General features: G+C 41.7%; 1 protein-coding gene across 8 annotated transcripts in view; it reads right to left on the bottom strand.

Moving 5' to 3' along the window:
* Positions 1 to 19,156, bottom strand: part of PPFIBP1 (PPFIA binding protein 1) — a 180,262-nt gene that overhangs the window by 59,562 nt on the left and 101,544 nt on the right. For all 8 annotated transcript variants that reach the window (XM_074937070.1, XM_074937036.1, XM_074937061.1 and 5 more), the window contains 3 exons: positions 17,712 to 17,809; positions 14,636 to 14,841; positions 1,449 to 1,535 (listed from right to left, as the gene is read on the bottom strand). In XM_074937070.1, coding sequence (XP_074793171.1) covers positions 1,449 to 1,535; positions 14,636 to 14,841; positions 17,712 to 17,775 — 357 coding nt within the window. In that variant the 5' untranslated portion in view covers positions 17,776 to 17,809. The remainder of the gene's footprint in view (positions 1 to 1,448; positions 1,536 to 14,635; positions 14,842 to 17,711; positions 17,810 to 19,156) is intronic.

Raw genomic sequence — 19,156 nt, forward strand, 5'->3', positions numbered from 1 at the left:
AGACCTCTATCATATCTCCTCTTAATCATCTCTTTTCTAAGATGAACAGCCCTAATCTTTTTAGTCTCTCCTCATACGGAAGCCATTCCAGATCCATGATCATCATTTTTGCCCTTGAACCTCTTCCAGTTCCATTACATCCTTTTTGAGATGGGGCGACCAGAACTGCATGCAGTATTCAAGATATGAGTGCACCATGGGATTTATAGAGTGGCATATGAAATTTTCTGTCTTGTTTCATCAGCAAACTTTGCCACTTCACTGTTGACCCCCTTTTCCAGATCATTAATGAATACATTGAATAGTGTAATACAGGTCCCAGTACAGATCCTTGGGGACCCCGCTGCTTACCTCTCTCCATTGTGAAAACTGACCATTTAGTCCTACCCATAGCTACTGAGGACTTGTTTACACTTGAAATGCTACAGCAGCACAGCTGCAGCACTGCAGATCCACCACCGTAGCATTTCAGTGTAGACACTACCTATGCTGATGGGAGGCATAGGTAATGAACTTCCCCGACAGAGGTGTAGCTAGGTCAATGGATAGGGTGGACACTGGGGATTATGTCAGTTTAACTACTTTGCTCAGGGGTGTGGATTTTTCACTACTAATTTTTTTAGTGTAAACGAGACCTTTGTTTCCTTTTGGTGAGGAGGAGAAAAAAGAAATCCACTGGCCTGCTGAAATTTCAGTGGAATTTTTGGTAGGCGGATAGTAATTGTCCAAAGCTGCAATTCAGTCAGGATCACAGGGCTTCATATCTCCTTTTCTGAAATATACGATGAGTTCTTAAATGTCCACAATTGGTTGGGGTCTCATTTCAGTCTTGTCTGGGAATCTGCAGGTCTACCAGCACTATGCCTTTGAGGACCATGCTACTTCATTATTTTACTATTAAATCAGATTCAAAGGTATCTTCAGCTGTATCACCAATGTCATTTTGTAGGACTACCTAGCCCATCCAGTTACTGAGCAGCCCTGATCCTACTTAGCTATTATTAGTTACTTTACAATGCCCAGGATACTAGCTCCATCATACTACAGGTAAGATGACCTGATGCCTGCTCTTACAATTGTCAGACCTGATGCAATGAAGAAGGTTAACAAAAACAACAGGAAGAAGTTAAAACAAGAAGGACCAGGAGAACATCAGTCAGATTATGAATTTACTCCACCTACCCTTTCCTGAATAAAGAATTAAAAAATAATAGCAAATAAAAATACATAGATCTCTTAGTTGTATAATTTCTTTAAGGTGTCAAAGACGACGTGGGTCTGAAGGAGGGATATGAATCAGAGAAGATAGAGGCCTCATGAACAAGCTCATCTAGCAAGATTAAATAAACTCTCAGTCCAAAGGTTGCACTCAAAGCTTCTCATTCAGTCATTTAAAGCACAATCTATACACAGAAGAGGAAAAAAACCTAACTTTGGAAATGACTTACTTGCAGAACAAGAGATTCCTTGTCATTTTCCAGACGCCCTAGCCTTTCTTGATATACATCTCCATTACCAGATATATGTCCATTAGTCTGAAAAAGAAATTTAAAAAGTGTGGTTTATATGCTATCATATTGTTAGCATTTTTCATCAATAAAACTCCAGAATAACTGAACCCTAGAAACTCCAGCTACACGCAATATCACTTCAAGAAAGAGGTTTAAATATAAAAATGATGGGCTAGATCCTCACCTGGTGTAACCTGTGGTCAATGGAGCCATGCTGATTTACACCAACTGAGGATCTGGCCCCAAATTCTCTGCTGCTGTAACTCCACCAAGTGCAAGTTACAGTAGCAGAGATTTTGGCCCACTAAGCATCACTTTCGGCATGTAGACTTTGATTAATAGATGAGGAAGCAAGAAAAGGAAATAAAAAGACTGTTCTACAAAACCCCACTAAAAGCACTGCTTCTGTTAGCTTTTTAAGAGAATGTATTCATTTAAAATTAGCATCTCTTCAATTTATTTAAAATAGCATCTGTCACTTTTCTCAAGCAAACTAGCATCATCACCCGTGATCCCTTGAGTCAAGGACGAGCTCCACCACAGATTTACATATGGGTCTTGAGTGACTCAGCAAATTATCATATGAAAAGTAAATGAGCATTTCCTTAAAGCTAAAGCACGTAGCAATCAGCAAAAAACATTGGCCTAATTCTGCAGCAATAGACAGAACCTAAATTTATTCAGCTTTAAGGTTCAAATTCATTATGCAGCCTGTAAAGAGACTAGATTTTAGATACCAATCCAAATATTTATTATGGATAAAAATTACACTGTATAGTGTTGTTAATTTGCACAGTTTAAAAACAGATTTTATTCCTAACATTTTCCTGGCCTAAAAGGGTTACAATATAAAGAAAAGACACAGGGCTACATGTTCAGCACAAGGAGCATGTGGCGACTTAAAGATGAGAAGGAAGAAATTGGTCCTCTGTGATTCAATTGCCCAAAGTCACTTATTGCACATTCAGCATTTTAGAAATATCTGCATGATACAGTAGCATTCTGAGACACACTGGCAAAGAGATGAGTACCTCAAGAAGCTCACCAAGCGAAAAAACAACACAGCCACAAATATCCTATCTGAGGTGAAACAAAATGAATTATTTCAAATGTTATCATTACTTACGAGCAACATGCTGCATGATAGTACATACAGAATAATTTAAAAAAAAACCCACACAATAAAGGGCATCCCTTCACAACCTCAGATATATTTCACTGTGTAAGCAAAACTTTGTATTGTGAATACATTTCTTTAAGAAGTTGCCTCAGTTTGAAGAAAAAATTATGTTGATGCTACCCAGGAGCCCAGAAACTGAAAACACAGCAGGAAAATGAATCAACGGAGAGACCTCTTTTTCATAATGATTCCACCAGAAAAACGTAAACTTTCTTAAATAGAGAACAGAATCTGATTTAATTCTTTCACGCTCATCATTATTTCAAAACATGTTATATCATCAGCAATGATTAAGTTATTTTTAAAATAGTCTTCCTATCCTCATATAAATCACTTGGGAAAGCGTGGGAGCCTGATATAAGGCAATGAAGACAATGGAAAGACTCCCACTGACTTCAGCAGTCTTTAGATCAGGTCCTGTTTCTTTCCTTCTTTTTGTCTTCTTAATACATACTAAAAAATTCCCCAAGCTGGGTCTAATGACCACCTGCATGAGTCAGCAGAACAGCCCTGCAACTCCATGCATGCTCCAAGAATCAGACATCCTGTTGTACTCTCGCAAACTGCAGTACAACATTCAAAATATAATGGAGGACCGCTCAGTTTAAAATTATAGAAATATAAAGCAGTTAAAGGTTAAGTCCTAAAGAAATTGGGGTAAATCCTGCCATTTGCTACACTGGAGTGTTGTGGCAGAGGGTGTGTTGCTTGTAGGCACCTTGGTGTACCAGGGAGATACTGCATGGTAAGAAGAATGTATCACTTTCCCAAGAAGGCAAGAATTTCTGTCAAAGCAATCAATACCTGGCACCAGGGTCAACATTCTCAGAGGAGCAGGAAGCGTGCCCCAGAGTACACTGCAGCTGTCCATCATGTGTACTCCTGTGCTCGAAGGATTCCTGATGCAGAATAACCTGCCAGTATCTCTGCTCATCCTGGCTCTGCTGGATTCTAAGCACCAGGGCAAGGCTTAGCCATTGTCTGTGTTTTCATAAAAATGTTCTGGCGTTCACTGGAATTTAGCTGAAGTAATCGGGATTTACCTCACAGACAATTGAGAAAGACAGGCCAAACAAGTCCAAGAGTTTCCCAAGTAAACTCTTCTTGGATGTTAAAGGGAAGGGCTTTCTTTTAAATTACATGGTGTGTGAATAATGTGAAAAACAAATGTTCATAGCCATTGCTGCTATTTTGTAAATCAGTGTTACATAACTGGTATCTGTTTAGTTTTCTGAAATCAAAATGGTGAAAATATTTGATCAACATTTTCCATTGCAGGTTCTATCTATCTCACGTGCTTATGCAGCCCCATTACCACCGTTAGCCTCACAACACCCATATGAAGTGGGGAAATATCATCCCCGTGTTATAGATGAAGAACTCAAGCACAGTGAGGTTAAGACTTGCTCAAGGTCACACACAGTAGCAGGGAATTGAACCTAAATTTCCCAAGTGCTAGGCTAGCACCCTAACCACTGGCTCATTCTGCTTCTTTTCTGTGCAAAATCAATACAGACTGACCCCAACGGAAATCTACATACAGAGCCATATCTTTTTTATGGTGCTTATTCTAAAGCACGAGAGTCTTCCAAATATGGGTGAAAACTGATGAGGTGTGATAGCATTGTTGGTCAGTACAGCATTTTGCTAGGACACTTCATTTCCAAGCTCAAGAAGAAAGTTTCCTCTCTGTCCCAGATGGCCCAGGCTTGGTGTGTGCTCAACAGTGAATTTTCTCCACATCATTATTTTAAAAAGGCTTCAGACCATACCTGGAGCTGACAACTTTAAAAAAAAAAAAAAAAAACACATTTAAAAATGTTGCCATAACCCCCCCCCCCCCCCCCCAGTAAATAGATGGGAATCCCATTCAGGGCAGAGTAAGTCTGTATTCTCTCTTCCCAACAAGCGGATTTTCTTTTATTGTACTGGCAATGACAGGTTTTAACAAAACTGCCAAATCAACCAAACCCAGAAACCTTTTGTAAATCCTGTGTAAAAACAGAGAGTTGACTGAGGGCAGGTCAAAACTTAAAACGCTGTATCAGCACGGCCGCACCAGTGCGTAGCTTTAGTGCTTTAATGAAGACGTTCTAAGCCTCTGTGAGAGGCCATAGCTACGTCGAAGGGAGACGCGCTCTCCGGCTGACACAGCACTGCCTAGCCGGGGGTGGGGGTGGATGAGGTCGGTATAAAGACGTCACTCGGGGAGGGGGGGTGAAAAGATCACACCCCTGAGCAACGTAGTTATACTGATATAGGTCTGTAGTGTAGACTAGAGTGGATTAAACCAAGGTCTCATGCTCAACTCAATGACGCTTCTCTATCATATGATAGCACATACGACCATTTCCTCACTTTCAGAGAATGTTCTAGGCAGAACCTTAATGATTTTCATGAAAACTGGAAAAACCGAAAGCGGGAAATGGGGGACACCCAGAGTCCTGTGAATCCAGCTCCAACTATCTCTCCAATTGCCTGTACCTCAAAGAATGGGTTGACGGCCGCCATTAACAACTTCCAGAATAACAATATCCTCCCCTCAGCTCCGCCCACCCTTCCAGAGTTTAAAATGATGACACCCTGAATGACGTGTCTCCCAGGCAGAAAGGAAAGGCAGAAGAAGGGTGGAGGGAAAGGGATAGAATCAGGGTGTATGCAGAGCCTCTGGCAGATTGGTGAGGGGGAGGAGAATGGGAGACCTGGTATGAAGAGGAAGGGCAAATGGGGGGCCCCAAAGAGGATGGGGGGAGAAAGGGAGTAGTAGGGAGTCCCTGAATTAGAGGGGGATGGGAGAGTGGTGTACATGGAGCTACTCATGAGAGGCAGGGAATGCTGGAATGCAAAGACCCACTGATCTGTGCAGCGTGCTTGGCCTACAGTAGGAACAAAGCACACTCTAGTAATAACTTCACCCATTGCTGAAAAGCAGCCTCCTCTGCGTAGGTCATGGCAGCTATTTAACAGAGCACAGCAACAGTACACAACAGTACAGAAAAGCAAGCTCAGAATACTTGTTTTCATAGAAACTTGTGAGACATTTAGGTCAGTATTTACAATTTACCAAAAAGTGTTTGCATTTGCCAGGAGAAGTCAGGATTTACCATTTGGGCATTTCACATGAAGAATGAAAATACAAACTTTTCTTCCTTTCAAAGAAAGCTTTCCTCTACCAGTAACTTAGGGTTTACTATGCGGATTCTGGAGGTTTTGTGTTAAAAAAAGATGTTTGGGTGGGAGGAGAGAATGCAGACTTACTAATATTGGCTTTAATGCTATAAATAAGTGAGCAGTCCTAATGAAGTAATTGAGACGACTCACAAGCTTAAAATGCTTTGCAGGATCAGGTCCAGACTACTTAGAATCTTGCAGGATCAAGACATTACTAGTTAATAAAATCACAGACTCAGCATAGACTGCAGCAACCCACAGCAACAATTGCAAAAATACATTTTAAATGAGTATGCATAGATTTCTTTTTATACACACTTCTGGAGGGGACAGTCACGTGATAAAAGATATCCTGCACCTTTTGCTGTTTAATCTGCCCTCTACCTACTAAAACTTATTTTAACACGCCAAAGCACTGAGCAATTTCGAACAGGTGCCACTTTAAAGCAATCTGCCAAAGAAGTGTTGCATTCTTTTCCCTCAAATATAGAATTTCCCTCAAAAATTAGCCTCACTTATGGCCTATGAAGGGTGATATTTTTGTTGTCCATCTCTGAACCTCTCTATTCCTGCCCCTCTTTTTTTTTTGTTTTTGTTTTAAAAGATAAAATAACCAGAACTGAACACAGCATGCCAGCTAAATATTTGCTTTATATTGTGTTATATTCCATTATAACATATTTTATTCCTTTCTTTATACGGGTACATCCTAACATTTAGTTTTCTATTTTCAACACTGTTGCACATTGAACAGAGGTTTTTCACTGGGCTGTCCAGTGACATACTCGTGTCTCTTTCCTGAGTGTTTGCATTAACTTAGAACCCATTAATACATATAAATAGCTCAAATTATTCCTTCCAACACATATTACCGAGCATTTGTCAACTCTAAACATCTGCACCATGATGCCCATTCATCTAGCTTTGTTGGGTCCCTCGAGTTCCTCAGATCTTCTCTAGTCCTGATTAACCTAAATCATTTTGTGCCACCAGTAGATTTTGCCACCAAACCATTAACCCCCTGTTCCTATCTCACAGGATGGTGTGCTGTGTCAGAAAAGGTATTACTGACATTCATTTGGGATGACCCACAAAAATCATGTATAGCTTCACCACTCATGAGTAAATCTCAGACTCAAACTGAGGAAACCTTTATACCACATCACACGATCATATACATAGTATCTTCCTCCCATTGACTTTAATAGGCTTTGGATCAGGCCCTATATATCTAGCTATAGCTTCCGCTACCTTAATCAGTTTAACTAGTATGCACAGAAGTCCACCTCTTCTCTCTCAAGCCTGCATCTCCTTTGAACTCTTCTTCCTTACAACCCTTGTGATTTTCATCACAGCTATAAATTAGCCAGCTATAATCATAGTGATCTACTATTAAACAGCATACTTTTAAAAGTTTACTGGACATGCCTGTGAAATTTCATCATAAAGAAGAAAAATACACTAAACTAATTTTACTTTTAAAAGGTTTAGCAGAAATGAAAGTGAAACACCCCCACCCACCCCCACCCCCAAAATGAACTTAGAAGAAAGTCTGAAAACAAGTAAACAGAACCTTACAATTCACCTGAAACATGTTCTAAAAATAAATAAAGCAGCTGCTGAGATTGGAAGGGGACACTATTTCAGGATGGTTAATTCCTTCAGTCACAATTCAGTATCTGCTACAACACAAAAATGCAACCCTTACTGTAATAGTGTTATGTGCTATAGTTTGTTACCCACACAAATAGCACGACTCAGAAGAAAAACAGGATGTTCTTACCCTTTTTAGTGAAGCACAGTGCTTGTGAATGTTCCAGTTACACTCCATTTCGGTCACATTTATCTTTGTGTATTTTACAGATGTGACCGAACATTGTGTCTAGTTGAGAGACCAAAAGCTGCAGCAGTAGTGATGCAGAGAGCTATCGTACCACAATACACAGAAGGGGGTGCGCCTGTGTGCCATCAAGATTTCCTGAAGCAGATATTTTTGTGGGGAAGCTAACAATGGCCAGGTTTCCTCATCTATCTGGAGATCGTATAGAATGTGGAGCTAGGGTGGGAAGGGAGGCTGTAGGGCGCCTGCTCCCTTATCCATGGAAAGCAGTTTCTCACTAGATTTAAGACATCAAAGCCCCACCCCCCAAAGAGCCTAATTTGTTCAAATTTGAGACATCAAAGCCCCTTCCCTTTGCACTACACAATTTCAGAAAACTAGGTGCTTTCCCACAAAGGTCAGCTTCCCCTTTGAGATACCCAAGGGCCTCATCAATTTTCCTCCACGAGTCATTTCCCCCTTCCCCATCTCACTGGCTCATCTGGCAGAGAGTAATAAGGTCTCCCTTAACCTCTTTTGTTGCAGTACAAGCACTTCCCTTCTCAACTCCACAGCTTCTACCAAAATCAGGACGAGCCTCCTTTTAAATGGAAATAATTCAGTTAAAAATAGAGATTCTGATTCTATTTCCTGCTTAAAAGCATCAAAATATAAATATGGTTAAAAACACTAGGTTTGACACTCAGATTTTACCGATGGACTATTATTTTAATAGGTGGAAGAGTTGGTGGAACGCACGAGTGCGGAGGCCAAGCAAAAATGAAAAATAATTGAAAAAATAGTTGAACATTCTCAAGACTCAAACATGATTTATTTAAAGTTTTAGGAGAAGATGATTTAGGAGTCTGGTTATGTTGTATCCTCACAACAATACCAAATACCTCAGTGTTTTAATTTTTGAACTGCCACCCGCTCAGTATTCAGAATAAGTAATTATACCCCGTCATACTTTTGCCAACTCTCACAATTTTGTTGCAAATCTCAAAATATTTGGGGTATAAACCCCTAGTTCCTGGAGTCTTGTGATTATCTGAAAATTTCAGCTTTTGTTTATTACCAAAAAAAGTTTATAGCCTCAGGATTTCAGAAAAAAGTATTGAAACCGTGAACTCTAAAAGAGTCAAACACCAGGATGCGAGTGACAAGAACCCCACATTTTTTACTCATTGAACTCTCATGATTTTTAAGACAATCATGAATTTGTGACCCCAACTCATGATTTTCAGGTTGGCAATACTGCCCTTGTGGCTGCTTGAGAACAGGGTACAATGCATGAACTTGTCAAAGATACCAAGCAAAGCAGCAGGGTAGATGGCTCCCTGCTATTCTCAAATCACTTATTTTATCAAAGACAGACCAAACTTGATAGTCATCCCTAGAAAGGAGGATAATCTTGTGGTTAAAGAGCACTCCACAGCTAGGCCTCTCACGAGCAAAAACTCAATTATGTGACAATTTGTGACATGGGCACTTTCCACTAGGGGGAGGATGGAATCATCACACTCCTTGATCTCCGGCAGGATCCGAATTCAGTTCTCAAGGGGTGAGAGACTAAATGTGCCACATACTATCATAAAATGCTTTCAGGATCTAACCCAGTCAGTCTAAATCAAATAAATCTATCTTATGTCTACACTAAGAAAATCAAATAAACCTTCACTTGAATACAGGATTTTTCCATGAATAAATCACATTTAACGTTTCTTGGCGAGTGATCTACTTCTGCCACATGGGAACCACTCCACATCTTAAAAAGGGCTGATTTATTTCAGTACACTTATCTCAGACAAGCAAATTTATCTTCGAAACCTAATATGTCCTCATAAAGAATACTATTGGTTTTATTAGCTCCCAGGAATCTGGCCATCTTCTGAAGGAATTAACTCATTAAAGAGGAGGCAGAACCTGTAGCTGAGTTTGCGAGAGGACCGCGTTTTTTCATGATGCAATAACAACATGCATGGATCCAGGAAATCACTGTCAGCATCACAAGTCAACTCATTACCAAAAGCTGAAAATACACATGAACTGATCCATGGTGAACATGAAACTTGGCTAAAAAATGGTCACTGGCTGTTAAAGGTTACTGGCTCCTGTGTATAAAAAACACGCAGAGTTACACCCCGACCACCATTAGAGAGGGGCCAAAGATGAAAGGTTTAGATCTAAACTTTGGGGAGCTTAGGTCTGGGGTTCTGGACCAGGCCCATCTTTAAACAAGACACAGCGAGTTATCCCAGAAAGGCACAGGACACTCACTCAACTTGACCATGTTTTTTCTGTAATCAATCAAATCAATCAATCAATATCACTTAAAAAGCAACAACAAATCATCCAATTTCAATCTGAAAACTCAACTCAGGAGAAGAGTGAGGTGATGCTCATGGTTATGGGAAAGCATTTTAAGAAACTTGCTAGCAGCTTGAGAGTGCCTGCTACCCAGAGAGGAAGCCGGTCCTGGTAAGAGGAAGGTGCAGTTATGACTGACGGGTGTCTTTAGATTTTATGTTTTCCGTTTGATTTTTACTCTACATTGCTTAAAGTGAGGCTCCACTCATAAAAGCGATTAGGTAAAACGTATACCTCCTTACTCAAGAGATTTGCTCCCGTGTACCTGTCCCCAGCCAGAGCTGCTGACTTTAGTGACTAAAAAAGGTTTTGCTGCATTTAACTCTTATTAGCACCTTGGAGCCAACTCTGGGAGAGCGAGCTGAATTCTATTCCCTTTTGTGCTTCATCAACAGAATTATGTATCAAGTTTAAACTGAAAGCAACAGAGTTGCAGTGGTACAATGAAGAGCAGAATTTGCTTTGAAATACCTTTATTACCCATGATGATATGCAAGAAGGATAAAAATACTACCTTTCAATTTGTGGGGCTCATAGTTAGAAACGGATTTTTTTTTTTTTTTTTTTTGTTTGCAAACTGGCCATATCTGACCTGGAAAGCACTGAGAAACAAAACCAGACCTATTTACAGAGAAAAGAGACTGTGAATAACTGCTTTGCCCTGGGCACTATATACATTAAGTAGATACACATTAGAATAGAATGAGAATTTTTATTCATCAGCAACAAACTGAAAATCCCTGAAGCTCGGGAAAGGTTATGATCTCGTCATGAACGTCTCAGCTGTTTCCTACGTCTATGATGAGACACACTGAAACCCTGGATCCCAATACTTCTGAACTTTGAAGAAGCCTGAATCCAGATCTAAACTGTGAATGACTGGGCCCATCTAAGTTTAATCACATAAATCCATCCACTTCCAGCATGCACCCAGGGAAATGTCTGCATGATTTCCACCACACATTTTTTTATTCACCTGAGTTAGAAAAGCAGACAAGAAAAGCATCTTGATTCTACCCCGCTGAGTTAATTAACACATTGTGGATTTCAAATGGAGATGTTAAGAGTTCATTTTGTTCAATGGAAACATTAGTTTACCTCTGAATTCCTCAATGGAAACTACTTGATCACTTTACATAAACAACTCCATGAGCAGATGTTACTGCACAACACGTACAGCTGGTTCCAACTGGCCATTTGGCACACTCAGCCGTTTCCTTAAAATATTTCACATCCATATTTTAACTGAAAGACTTGCCCTTTGTGTAAAAAGGACATCTGAAACAGGAGGTTCGTTTTGTTTTTAAATGCTTAGTGTGTAGAATCCTGCTCTCCTTCCTTTGCGAGTCATCCCAAAGGGGCTACACATGTAAGTACAGCAAGAACAATTTGGTGTGAGGTCAGGGAGAGCCAGGAGGATAACTTGAGACAGCCAATTTCAATATTGTGGGAGTGAAAGAAATCTCAGCTAACTGTACCACATTATACAGAACTATATGAGGCAGGGGTAGGCAACCTATGGCATGAGAGCTGATTTTCAGTGGCACTCACAATGCCCAGGTCCTGGCCACCAGTCCTGGGGGCTCTGCTGCCAGCCGGGGTTCCAACCGCCAGCCCCACTCAGCCTGCTGCCAGCCCCAGGTCATGGCCACGGTCCCAGGGGCTCCGCTGCTGGCCTGGGGTTACCAGCCACCAGCTCACTGCCAGCCGGGGTTCTGTCTGCTGGCCCCCTCAGACCACTTCCGGGCCCAGGTCCCAGCTGCCGGTCCGGGGGTCTCCGCTGCTGGACTGGGGTTCCGTCCGCCGGCCCCGCTCAGCCTGCTGCCAGCCCTGGGTCACAGCCACCGGTCTGGGGGGATCTGTTGCTAGCCTGGGGTACTGGCCGCTGGGGTTCCAGCTGCCGGCCCTGGGTCCCGGCCACCAGTCCGGGGGGCTCTGCTGCCAGCCTGGGGTCCCATCCGCTGGCCCGGGGCTCTGCTCCTGGCCCCAGCCTGGGGCTCTGCAGCTGGCCCCAGCCTGGGGCACTGAGGGGTGCAGACAGGGCCAAGAAGGGGCGCAGCTCAGCATGAATCACATGGATTCTTATTATTGGCACAAGAAACTTTAAATTAGAGTGAATAAATGAAGACTCGGCACACCACTTCTGAAAGTTGCCGACCCCTGATATGAGGAATGCTAATCCAGACCCTTTCCCAGCTAGATCACTACTTCAAATTCCACCTGTGATAGCAGTAATTGAAAGCTGTTACCATCTGACAGCTGTTCAGTGGTCTATGTGAAATGAGTTTGGCGATTTCTTTTCAGTTCCTAATAGGCAGGCACATCTGCATCTCAAAACCACGACCAAAACTGGCACTATTTGGCATCCTTATTGATAGTCTTAGCAGAGAAACTGGTCACGGGGATGGAACTCTCTTCTTGCTGATACAGACAGCCCCTCCTGCTCACGAATAAGGCATACTACTGGCAGGCCAGCATAGCCAAACTTGTACTGCCCATGCTTTACCTGCAGAGATTTTTCATTCATCACCAGTATAATTTACTTAGCACCTTTCACAAGCATTCAAATATTATAAATCAACTTCTTGGACAGCACATGATTAAGTCCCATGTTTACCCCCATTCCAGACAGACAGGATATTAGCTAGAGTTGATGTTATTACTGTAAATTACAGACCTTCAAGGTGCTGAAATTATAGATAACTTTATATATTTTGAAGAATTGAATCCCATATAATTCAATCTCTTCCTTCTGATATCAGTGTGTTAACCGCCACTTTGGGTCTTGATCACAGATTTCAACACTGAGGGCTCTGATCCAAAGCCTGCTGAAGTCAATGAAAAGACTTCCACTGACTTCAGCAGGCTTTAGATCAGGCCCTGGGTCATTTGAATAGTATAAAGCAAAAGCTACTTCAGAAACACAGCTCTCCTCCTAGAACCTTCAATAAAAGAAAAGTTCAGCAGCTGTATTATTCCCAGGACCAGTATCTCTCAACTGAGATTTCACAGAACTACATGTGCCACTAGATGGCACCTGAAGTCAAATAGAAGCAAATTCTATCAATGAAAAGCATTACATTCTTACAGGGGCCAATATTCAAAAATGGCCTCTAATTTTGCACACACAACTGATTTTGCATGCAGTGTTGTGAATGTTACTAACAGACTGCAGTCTTAGGAACACAAGAACTGCCCACTTCCCCCTCCCACGCGCCCAAGGTCCATCTAGTCTGGTATCTGGTCTCCAATGGCAGACAGCACTAGCTCCTTCTGAGGAAGATGCAAAACCTTGCAGTAGGTAGATGTGGAATAATCTGTTCCCTGCCCCTCCTTGCATCAGGTGTTATTCTGATTGCTAACACTTAGGCCATGGCTACTCTACAAAGCTGTAGCGTGCTAGCACAGGCACTGTAAACCGATGGGAGAGAGCTCTCCTGTCAACTTAGTTACTCCAGCCCCCGAGAGCGGTGGTAACTATGCCGGCGGGAGAACTTCCACACCAGCGCTTAGGTCGATGTAATTTACAATCGCTCGGGGATGGCTTATTCACACCCCTGACTGACATAACCTATACTGACACATGTGGTAATGTGTATGTAGCCTTAGAGATTGACAAACGCTGAAGTATGAGGTCTAATATATTATTTTCACTTCCACCACCCGAGCTCCCCTGAGATATGTATTCTCCCCTAAGCCACCCAACCAGCACCAAAGGTACTCACAAACAAGGAAGACTTTCACTTGTACCCGCAAGCAAGTACACCAGGAATACTGCAACCAGAAGGGGATTAGGGATGCAAAATTAGTGATCAGGCTGAGGCCTCTTTGAAAAGGTTGCCCTAAATTATGTCTCTCATATACTGTGCATAATTACTTCCTCTGTGCTTTCCTAAGTCACACTCTACTACAGAGTAACACACTGCTCTCAAATGCAGTAGTAACAAGCCATGGGCAAGGGAAAAATTATCCTGCCAAGTACACACTGGGGTTTCTTCAAGGTAAGGATGACAAAACTGGAATTCACAGGCACAGAAGGTAACTGGAACAGATTTGGTCTCCAATATGCAATTTATGCTGAATAATACGATATACCACTAATTTATTTCTTAAACCAACATAACAGTCAGTTAAAGATGCTATCATTCTAAAAGTTTTCCTGATAGATTATTAATACCAAAAAGTGTAAACAGTTGGTCTGATCAAAAAATTCCCATCAAAAATTCAACTAACTAAAATTTTCACTAACAGTGTCTGCTTTCCACAGAAAATTTTGATTTTTTCCATAAAAATATAAAATGCCCAATCACTGGAAAAATTTCCCACCAAGAGGAGACACTGTGATGCATCATGGAAAATGTCCAACCAGGGACCCTGGGCTATAAGGGACAATGAGATCATGAGGCTCTACAGCAGCTTTTCTGAAGCAAATTATTTCCCATTTTGTCCCAAATATTTTGGTTTTCAATTTTTGACTGAAAATTCAGAATTTTTCTGGAAAAAATAAAAACCCATTTTCTGACCAGCTGTAGCATGTAAGACAGGACACCAATATTTTATAAGAAAGTCAAGGGGATATTGTACCATTTGGCTTTGGAGCCATTCAATCAAAGCTTCTGCTGTGGAATCTGGAACCTGACATCGCAGTCCTTCTTTTTCATCTGCTTCCATCATCTCTAATAAACCACGCAAATCCTCCACAAGGTGCAGTGCTCGCAGGCTCCCCATGAATGGAGAGGTAGGGGACTGACAATCAAATATACCATTGGAATACTCCAAAGCCTTGGAACCTACACAAAAGCAAGCAAGGATTACATTAGATAAGCCACAAGAGTAAATAAATATATAAATACAATTATGTGACTTGCTATAATACAACTAGGATGGACAGAGGTTCTCAAACAGCGGTCCGTGAGCTCCATTCAGGTGGTCCACAGATAGTTCCCTCTAAGGTGCACCCCTAGGTGGCTGCATACAAAAGAATGAAGGGCTTCCCACCTTATTAGTGGAGCTGTGCAGGCATGGGCTCCACTAATTAGGTGCCTGGACCCTGGAGAAGATGCACATGTAAGGTGAGGTGGTGGCCTTGGGGGGAATAGGGAGTAGGTGGGAGGGGGGAGTGGGGTGAGAAGAGGGGGTGGGTGGAATTTGGGATGTGCAGCGCTGCGGCAGCCAGAGAAAGTGGCGACTTTCCCCAGCTCCAGGGCTATGGCTGCCCCTCCTTCCCAGCCCCGGCTCAAGGGCTGCCGTGGTGGGGGAGAAAGGGAGAGAACCTCCTCCTTCCCAGCCCCAGCTCGGAGGCTGCCGTGGTGGGGGAGAAAGGGAGAGAACCTCCTCCTTCCCAGCCCCAGCTCGGAGGCTGCCGTGGTGGGGGAGAGGGAGAGACCGCCCTCCCATCCTTCTCAGCCCCAGCTCGGGGGCTGCCGTGGCAGAGAGAGAGGGCACATCAATCACGTTAGAAAGGTAAGACTTTGAACCTCCCAGTCTTTAAGGGTGTTTGGATGTAGGCTCATCTCCAAGTTACAGCACAGACATAGGTAATTATTCACTGATACTCATCTGGTGTCCTGCTGCTACCTGTAATTTGTATTTTTTCTATAATTTTCATGTACAGGAAACCTAACATGATACATCACGGACTGTATTGCAGCAGAGTAACATGCCAATACAAAGTACACTGGAGTTCAAGGCACAGCTTGGTCCCCTAGCTCCCCAGGCTACCAGAGGTTGGGAATACTATGGAAGAAACATGCTCAGCCCTAGCAGTGTTTTGTCTCACTCCGTGGTGATTACATGACCCAAGAGAGCTGATGGGTTCCACAGGGAATTGCAGTCAACATTTTTCACTCAAAAAGATAGGTTACCCTGACGTAAGGGGTTGGAAGCCTTTAAAAAAATAAAGAGAATAAAGAGGGAGAGAGAGGAAATATTGAATGACTTCCCCTAAAATTAAAACCCTAAGCCCAAACAAGCTGGATATCGTGGAGTTCACACATTAGTATTAATAAGCAAAAGTTATCATTCACTAACACAAAGGTTTCAAGTGGTACCTGTGTTAGTCTGTATCGGCAATAAGGTGAAGATGCATCTGCTGAAGTGGGTTTAGCCCACGAAAGCTTATACCCAAATATATTGGTTAGTCTCTAACATGCCACAAGTACCCCTGGTTCATTTTACTAACACAAAGGATGTTCACTTTAAAGTTAAAGGTTCAATAAAAAGGGGAAGAAATTCACAGTTAAAGCTGATTTAAATTAGCTTAGCTAATTCTGTCTCGACACTGCAACACACTGATGTGAGACTGTCACATCTGTAACGACTTAATACTGTAATGCCTAGACACAATGAGACATATTAACGACAAAGTATCAGCTTTTGTGCTATTAACTGTTTCAATATTGCAGCTATATGCAGAATGTACACTTCCTTCTAAGCCTTCATTTGTCTGGCAGTCTGAAAAATGCAAGCATTCCAACTATTAATTCCCCTTGAGAAAATTAAAAAGAGAAAAATCCCTTGCAGAAGTATAGGAGGTGTTAGGACAGAATTAACAACTCCTTTTCAATATTATTTAAAGGTTTGTAAAGACATATGTAATTAAGTCTTTGGTGCCTTAAACATCCCGATAACCACCCTTTATTTTTACATTAAACCCCATGCTGTCCAAGCCTACTTGGGCCCTTTATAATACAGATGCTTGACCAGATCTGCATGCTAATATCTACTTAAAGATTTTTTTTTTTTTTTTTTTTTTTAAAGAGATAGACTATATCAATCCTAGGACATCATTATGACCCATTGTATTCCCTGCACATATGTGCCAGAGGTCTTTAAGAAGATAGCATTGTGGAGAAAAGTCAGTTCCAGCAAAGCAGGCACTTTTTGAAATTTTTTAAAGGAAATTATTGTATGTGGGATTGTTGAAGCCTTCATATCTCTGATGCTGCCTACGCAGAATACTTCTTCCATTTGAACAGCTGTTTGGATAGCTCTGCTGGAATGGAATCAAACCAAAAACTTCTGTCTGCTTTGTTTCTGTTTTATATGATTGTATTTTTTTCACAGCTCACTGGACACAGCTTTAAGAGTTCAGGAAGTAATATACTTTTTGATCTCTCTCCCCAGCCCAGTAAAAATGTATGAGCGAATTGCTCATGCTTATGAAAACATTAAAGTTAGAGATAGGCCCAAACCAAAGCCCTGATTCAAAAAGCCCCTACTTCAAAGGGATCAAAATTCAGTTCTTAATCTGAATTGTCCCATCCAGGCCCATTTAATTAATTTCTCCCAAGACTTGAATGGAGGTACAGCACTAGATAAGCTTTCCCTTCCTGACACCCCACTACTCTTCAAACACACACTAATCCTGATTCGACACATCCTTGGCTATTCCAGTCCTTCAAGTTGAACCACATTGCCCAATGGTTTTGTGAACTATAGTGACGGGGAGATCAGAGAAAGGGTGCAATTGCATTGGCACTATGTGTTTGCAGGCATTTGTGCCATCCTCTTTCAAATCTGTTTGCATCCTTTGAGTTTCACAAACTAGTTAGTAGGAAGTCAAACACAGTTCTATTTGCATCCTCCTTCGACTGGAACTCAGCCCTCCACATATGAAAGGAGAATTGAACTGGTTAAACAAACAGCATAATGTTTTTACCTGCTATAATGCCATCCATCTGTTCCAAAGCTGCAGCCAGCATGTCACTTGCGTCACTCATCATCTTCCTGCTTCTCAAGGGTACTCGCTTCTAAAGCCTAACAAGAAATGAAATGATAATTCCGTTACATGGACACCAACACTTCAAAAGGCTCAACCATGCAAGTCAGTCTGCAAGTGGCTATTCATTTCGCCGCTGTATTAATTAGGGTGGAATACATCGGCCAAAAGTGTTAACATAATCCAACATTAAATAGTATTAAACAAGGTCTGGGGTTTGGTATACAGAGACCTCAGCTTGCTTAATACTACGGCAAACGCACCATTAAAAATCCTTGTAACTTGTTATTAAAGATACAGAGAAGGAAAAAACAGTTAAAGTATCTGCAATGAAAAATATTAAGTCCAAATTTCATTTTAACAACCTCCCTTGTTCCCTTTCCTTTAGCTGGAGAGAGTTTTTAGAAGGAAACCTTCCCGTCTTGTTTGACAGTCTCTTAGATGGTAATAACTGCCCTTTTGGGGAAAAGGGAAGTGAGTTGAAATGGGCTGGAACTGTTATTGTTGCTGTTAGAGTCTCATCCCATTTTATTTCAAAAAAAGAAAAGGAGTACTTGTGGCACCTTAGAGACTAACACATTTATTTGAGCATAAGCTTTCGTGAGCTACAGCTCACTTCATCGGATGCATTCAGTGGAAAATACAGTGGGGAGATTTATATACACAGAGAACATGAAACAATGGGTGTTACCATACACACTGTAACCACACGAAAGGTGCACTATTAGCAGCGGCGGGGGGGGGAGGGGGAAGACACCTTTTGTAGTGATAATCAAGGTGGGCCATTTCCAGCAGTTGACAAGAACGTGTGAGGAACAGTGGTGGGGGGAGGGGGAATAAACAAAGGGAAATAGTTTTACTTTGTGTAATGACATCCACTCCCAGTCTTTATTCAAGCCTAAATTAATGGTGCCCAGTTTGCAAATTAATTCCAATTCAGCAGTCTCTCGGAGTCTGTTTTTGAAGCACAAATCAGGCGTCAAGAATTATAACATTCAAAAACCAGTCGGAGAACACTTCAATCTCTTTGGTCACTCGATTACAGACCTAAAAGTGCAATTCTTCAACAAAAAAACTTCAGAAACAGATACAATTAACTTAGGCTTGAATAAAGACTGGGAGTGGATGTGTCATTACACAAAGTAAAACTATTTCCCCTTGTTTATTTCCCCCTCTGCTGTTCCTCACACATTCTTGTCAACTGCTGGAAATGGCCCTCCTTGATTATCACTATAAAAGGTTCTCCCCCCACTCTCCTGATCACTCTTGTTACAGTGTGTATGGTAACACCCATTGTTTCATGCTCTGTGTATATAAAATCTCCCCACTGTATTTTCCACTGTATGCACCCGATGAAGTGAGCTGTAGCTCACAAAAGCTTATGC

The sequence above is a fragment of the Natator depressus genome, chromosome 1 (genome assembly GCF_965152275.1).
Source record: "Natator depressus isolate rNatDep1 chromosome 1, rNatDep2.hap1, whole genome shotgun sequence".
In the NCBI taxonomy this organism is placed as follows: domain Eukaryota; kingdom Metazoa; phylum Chordata; order Testudines; family Cheloniidae; genus Natator; species Natator depressus.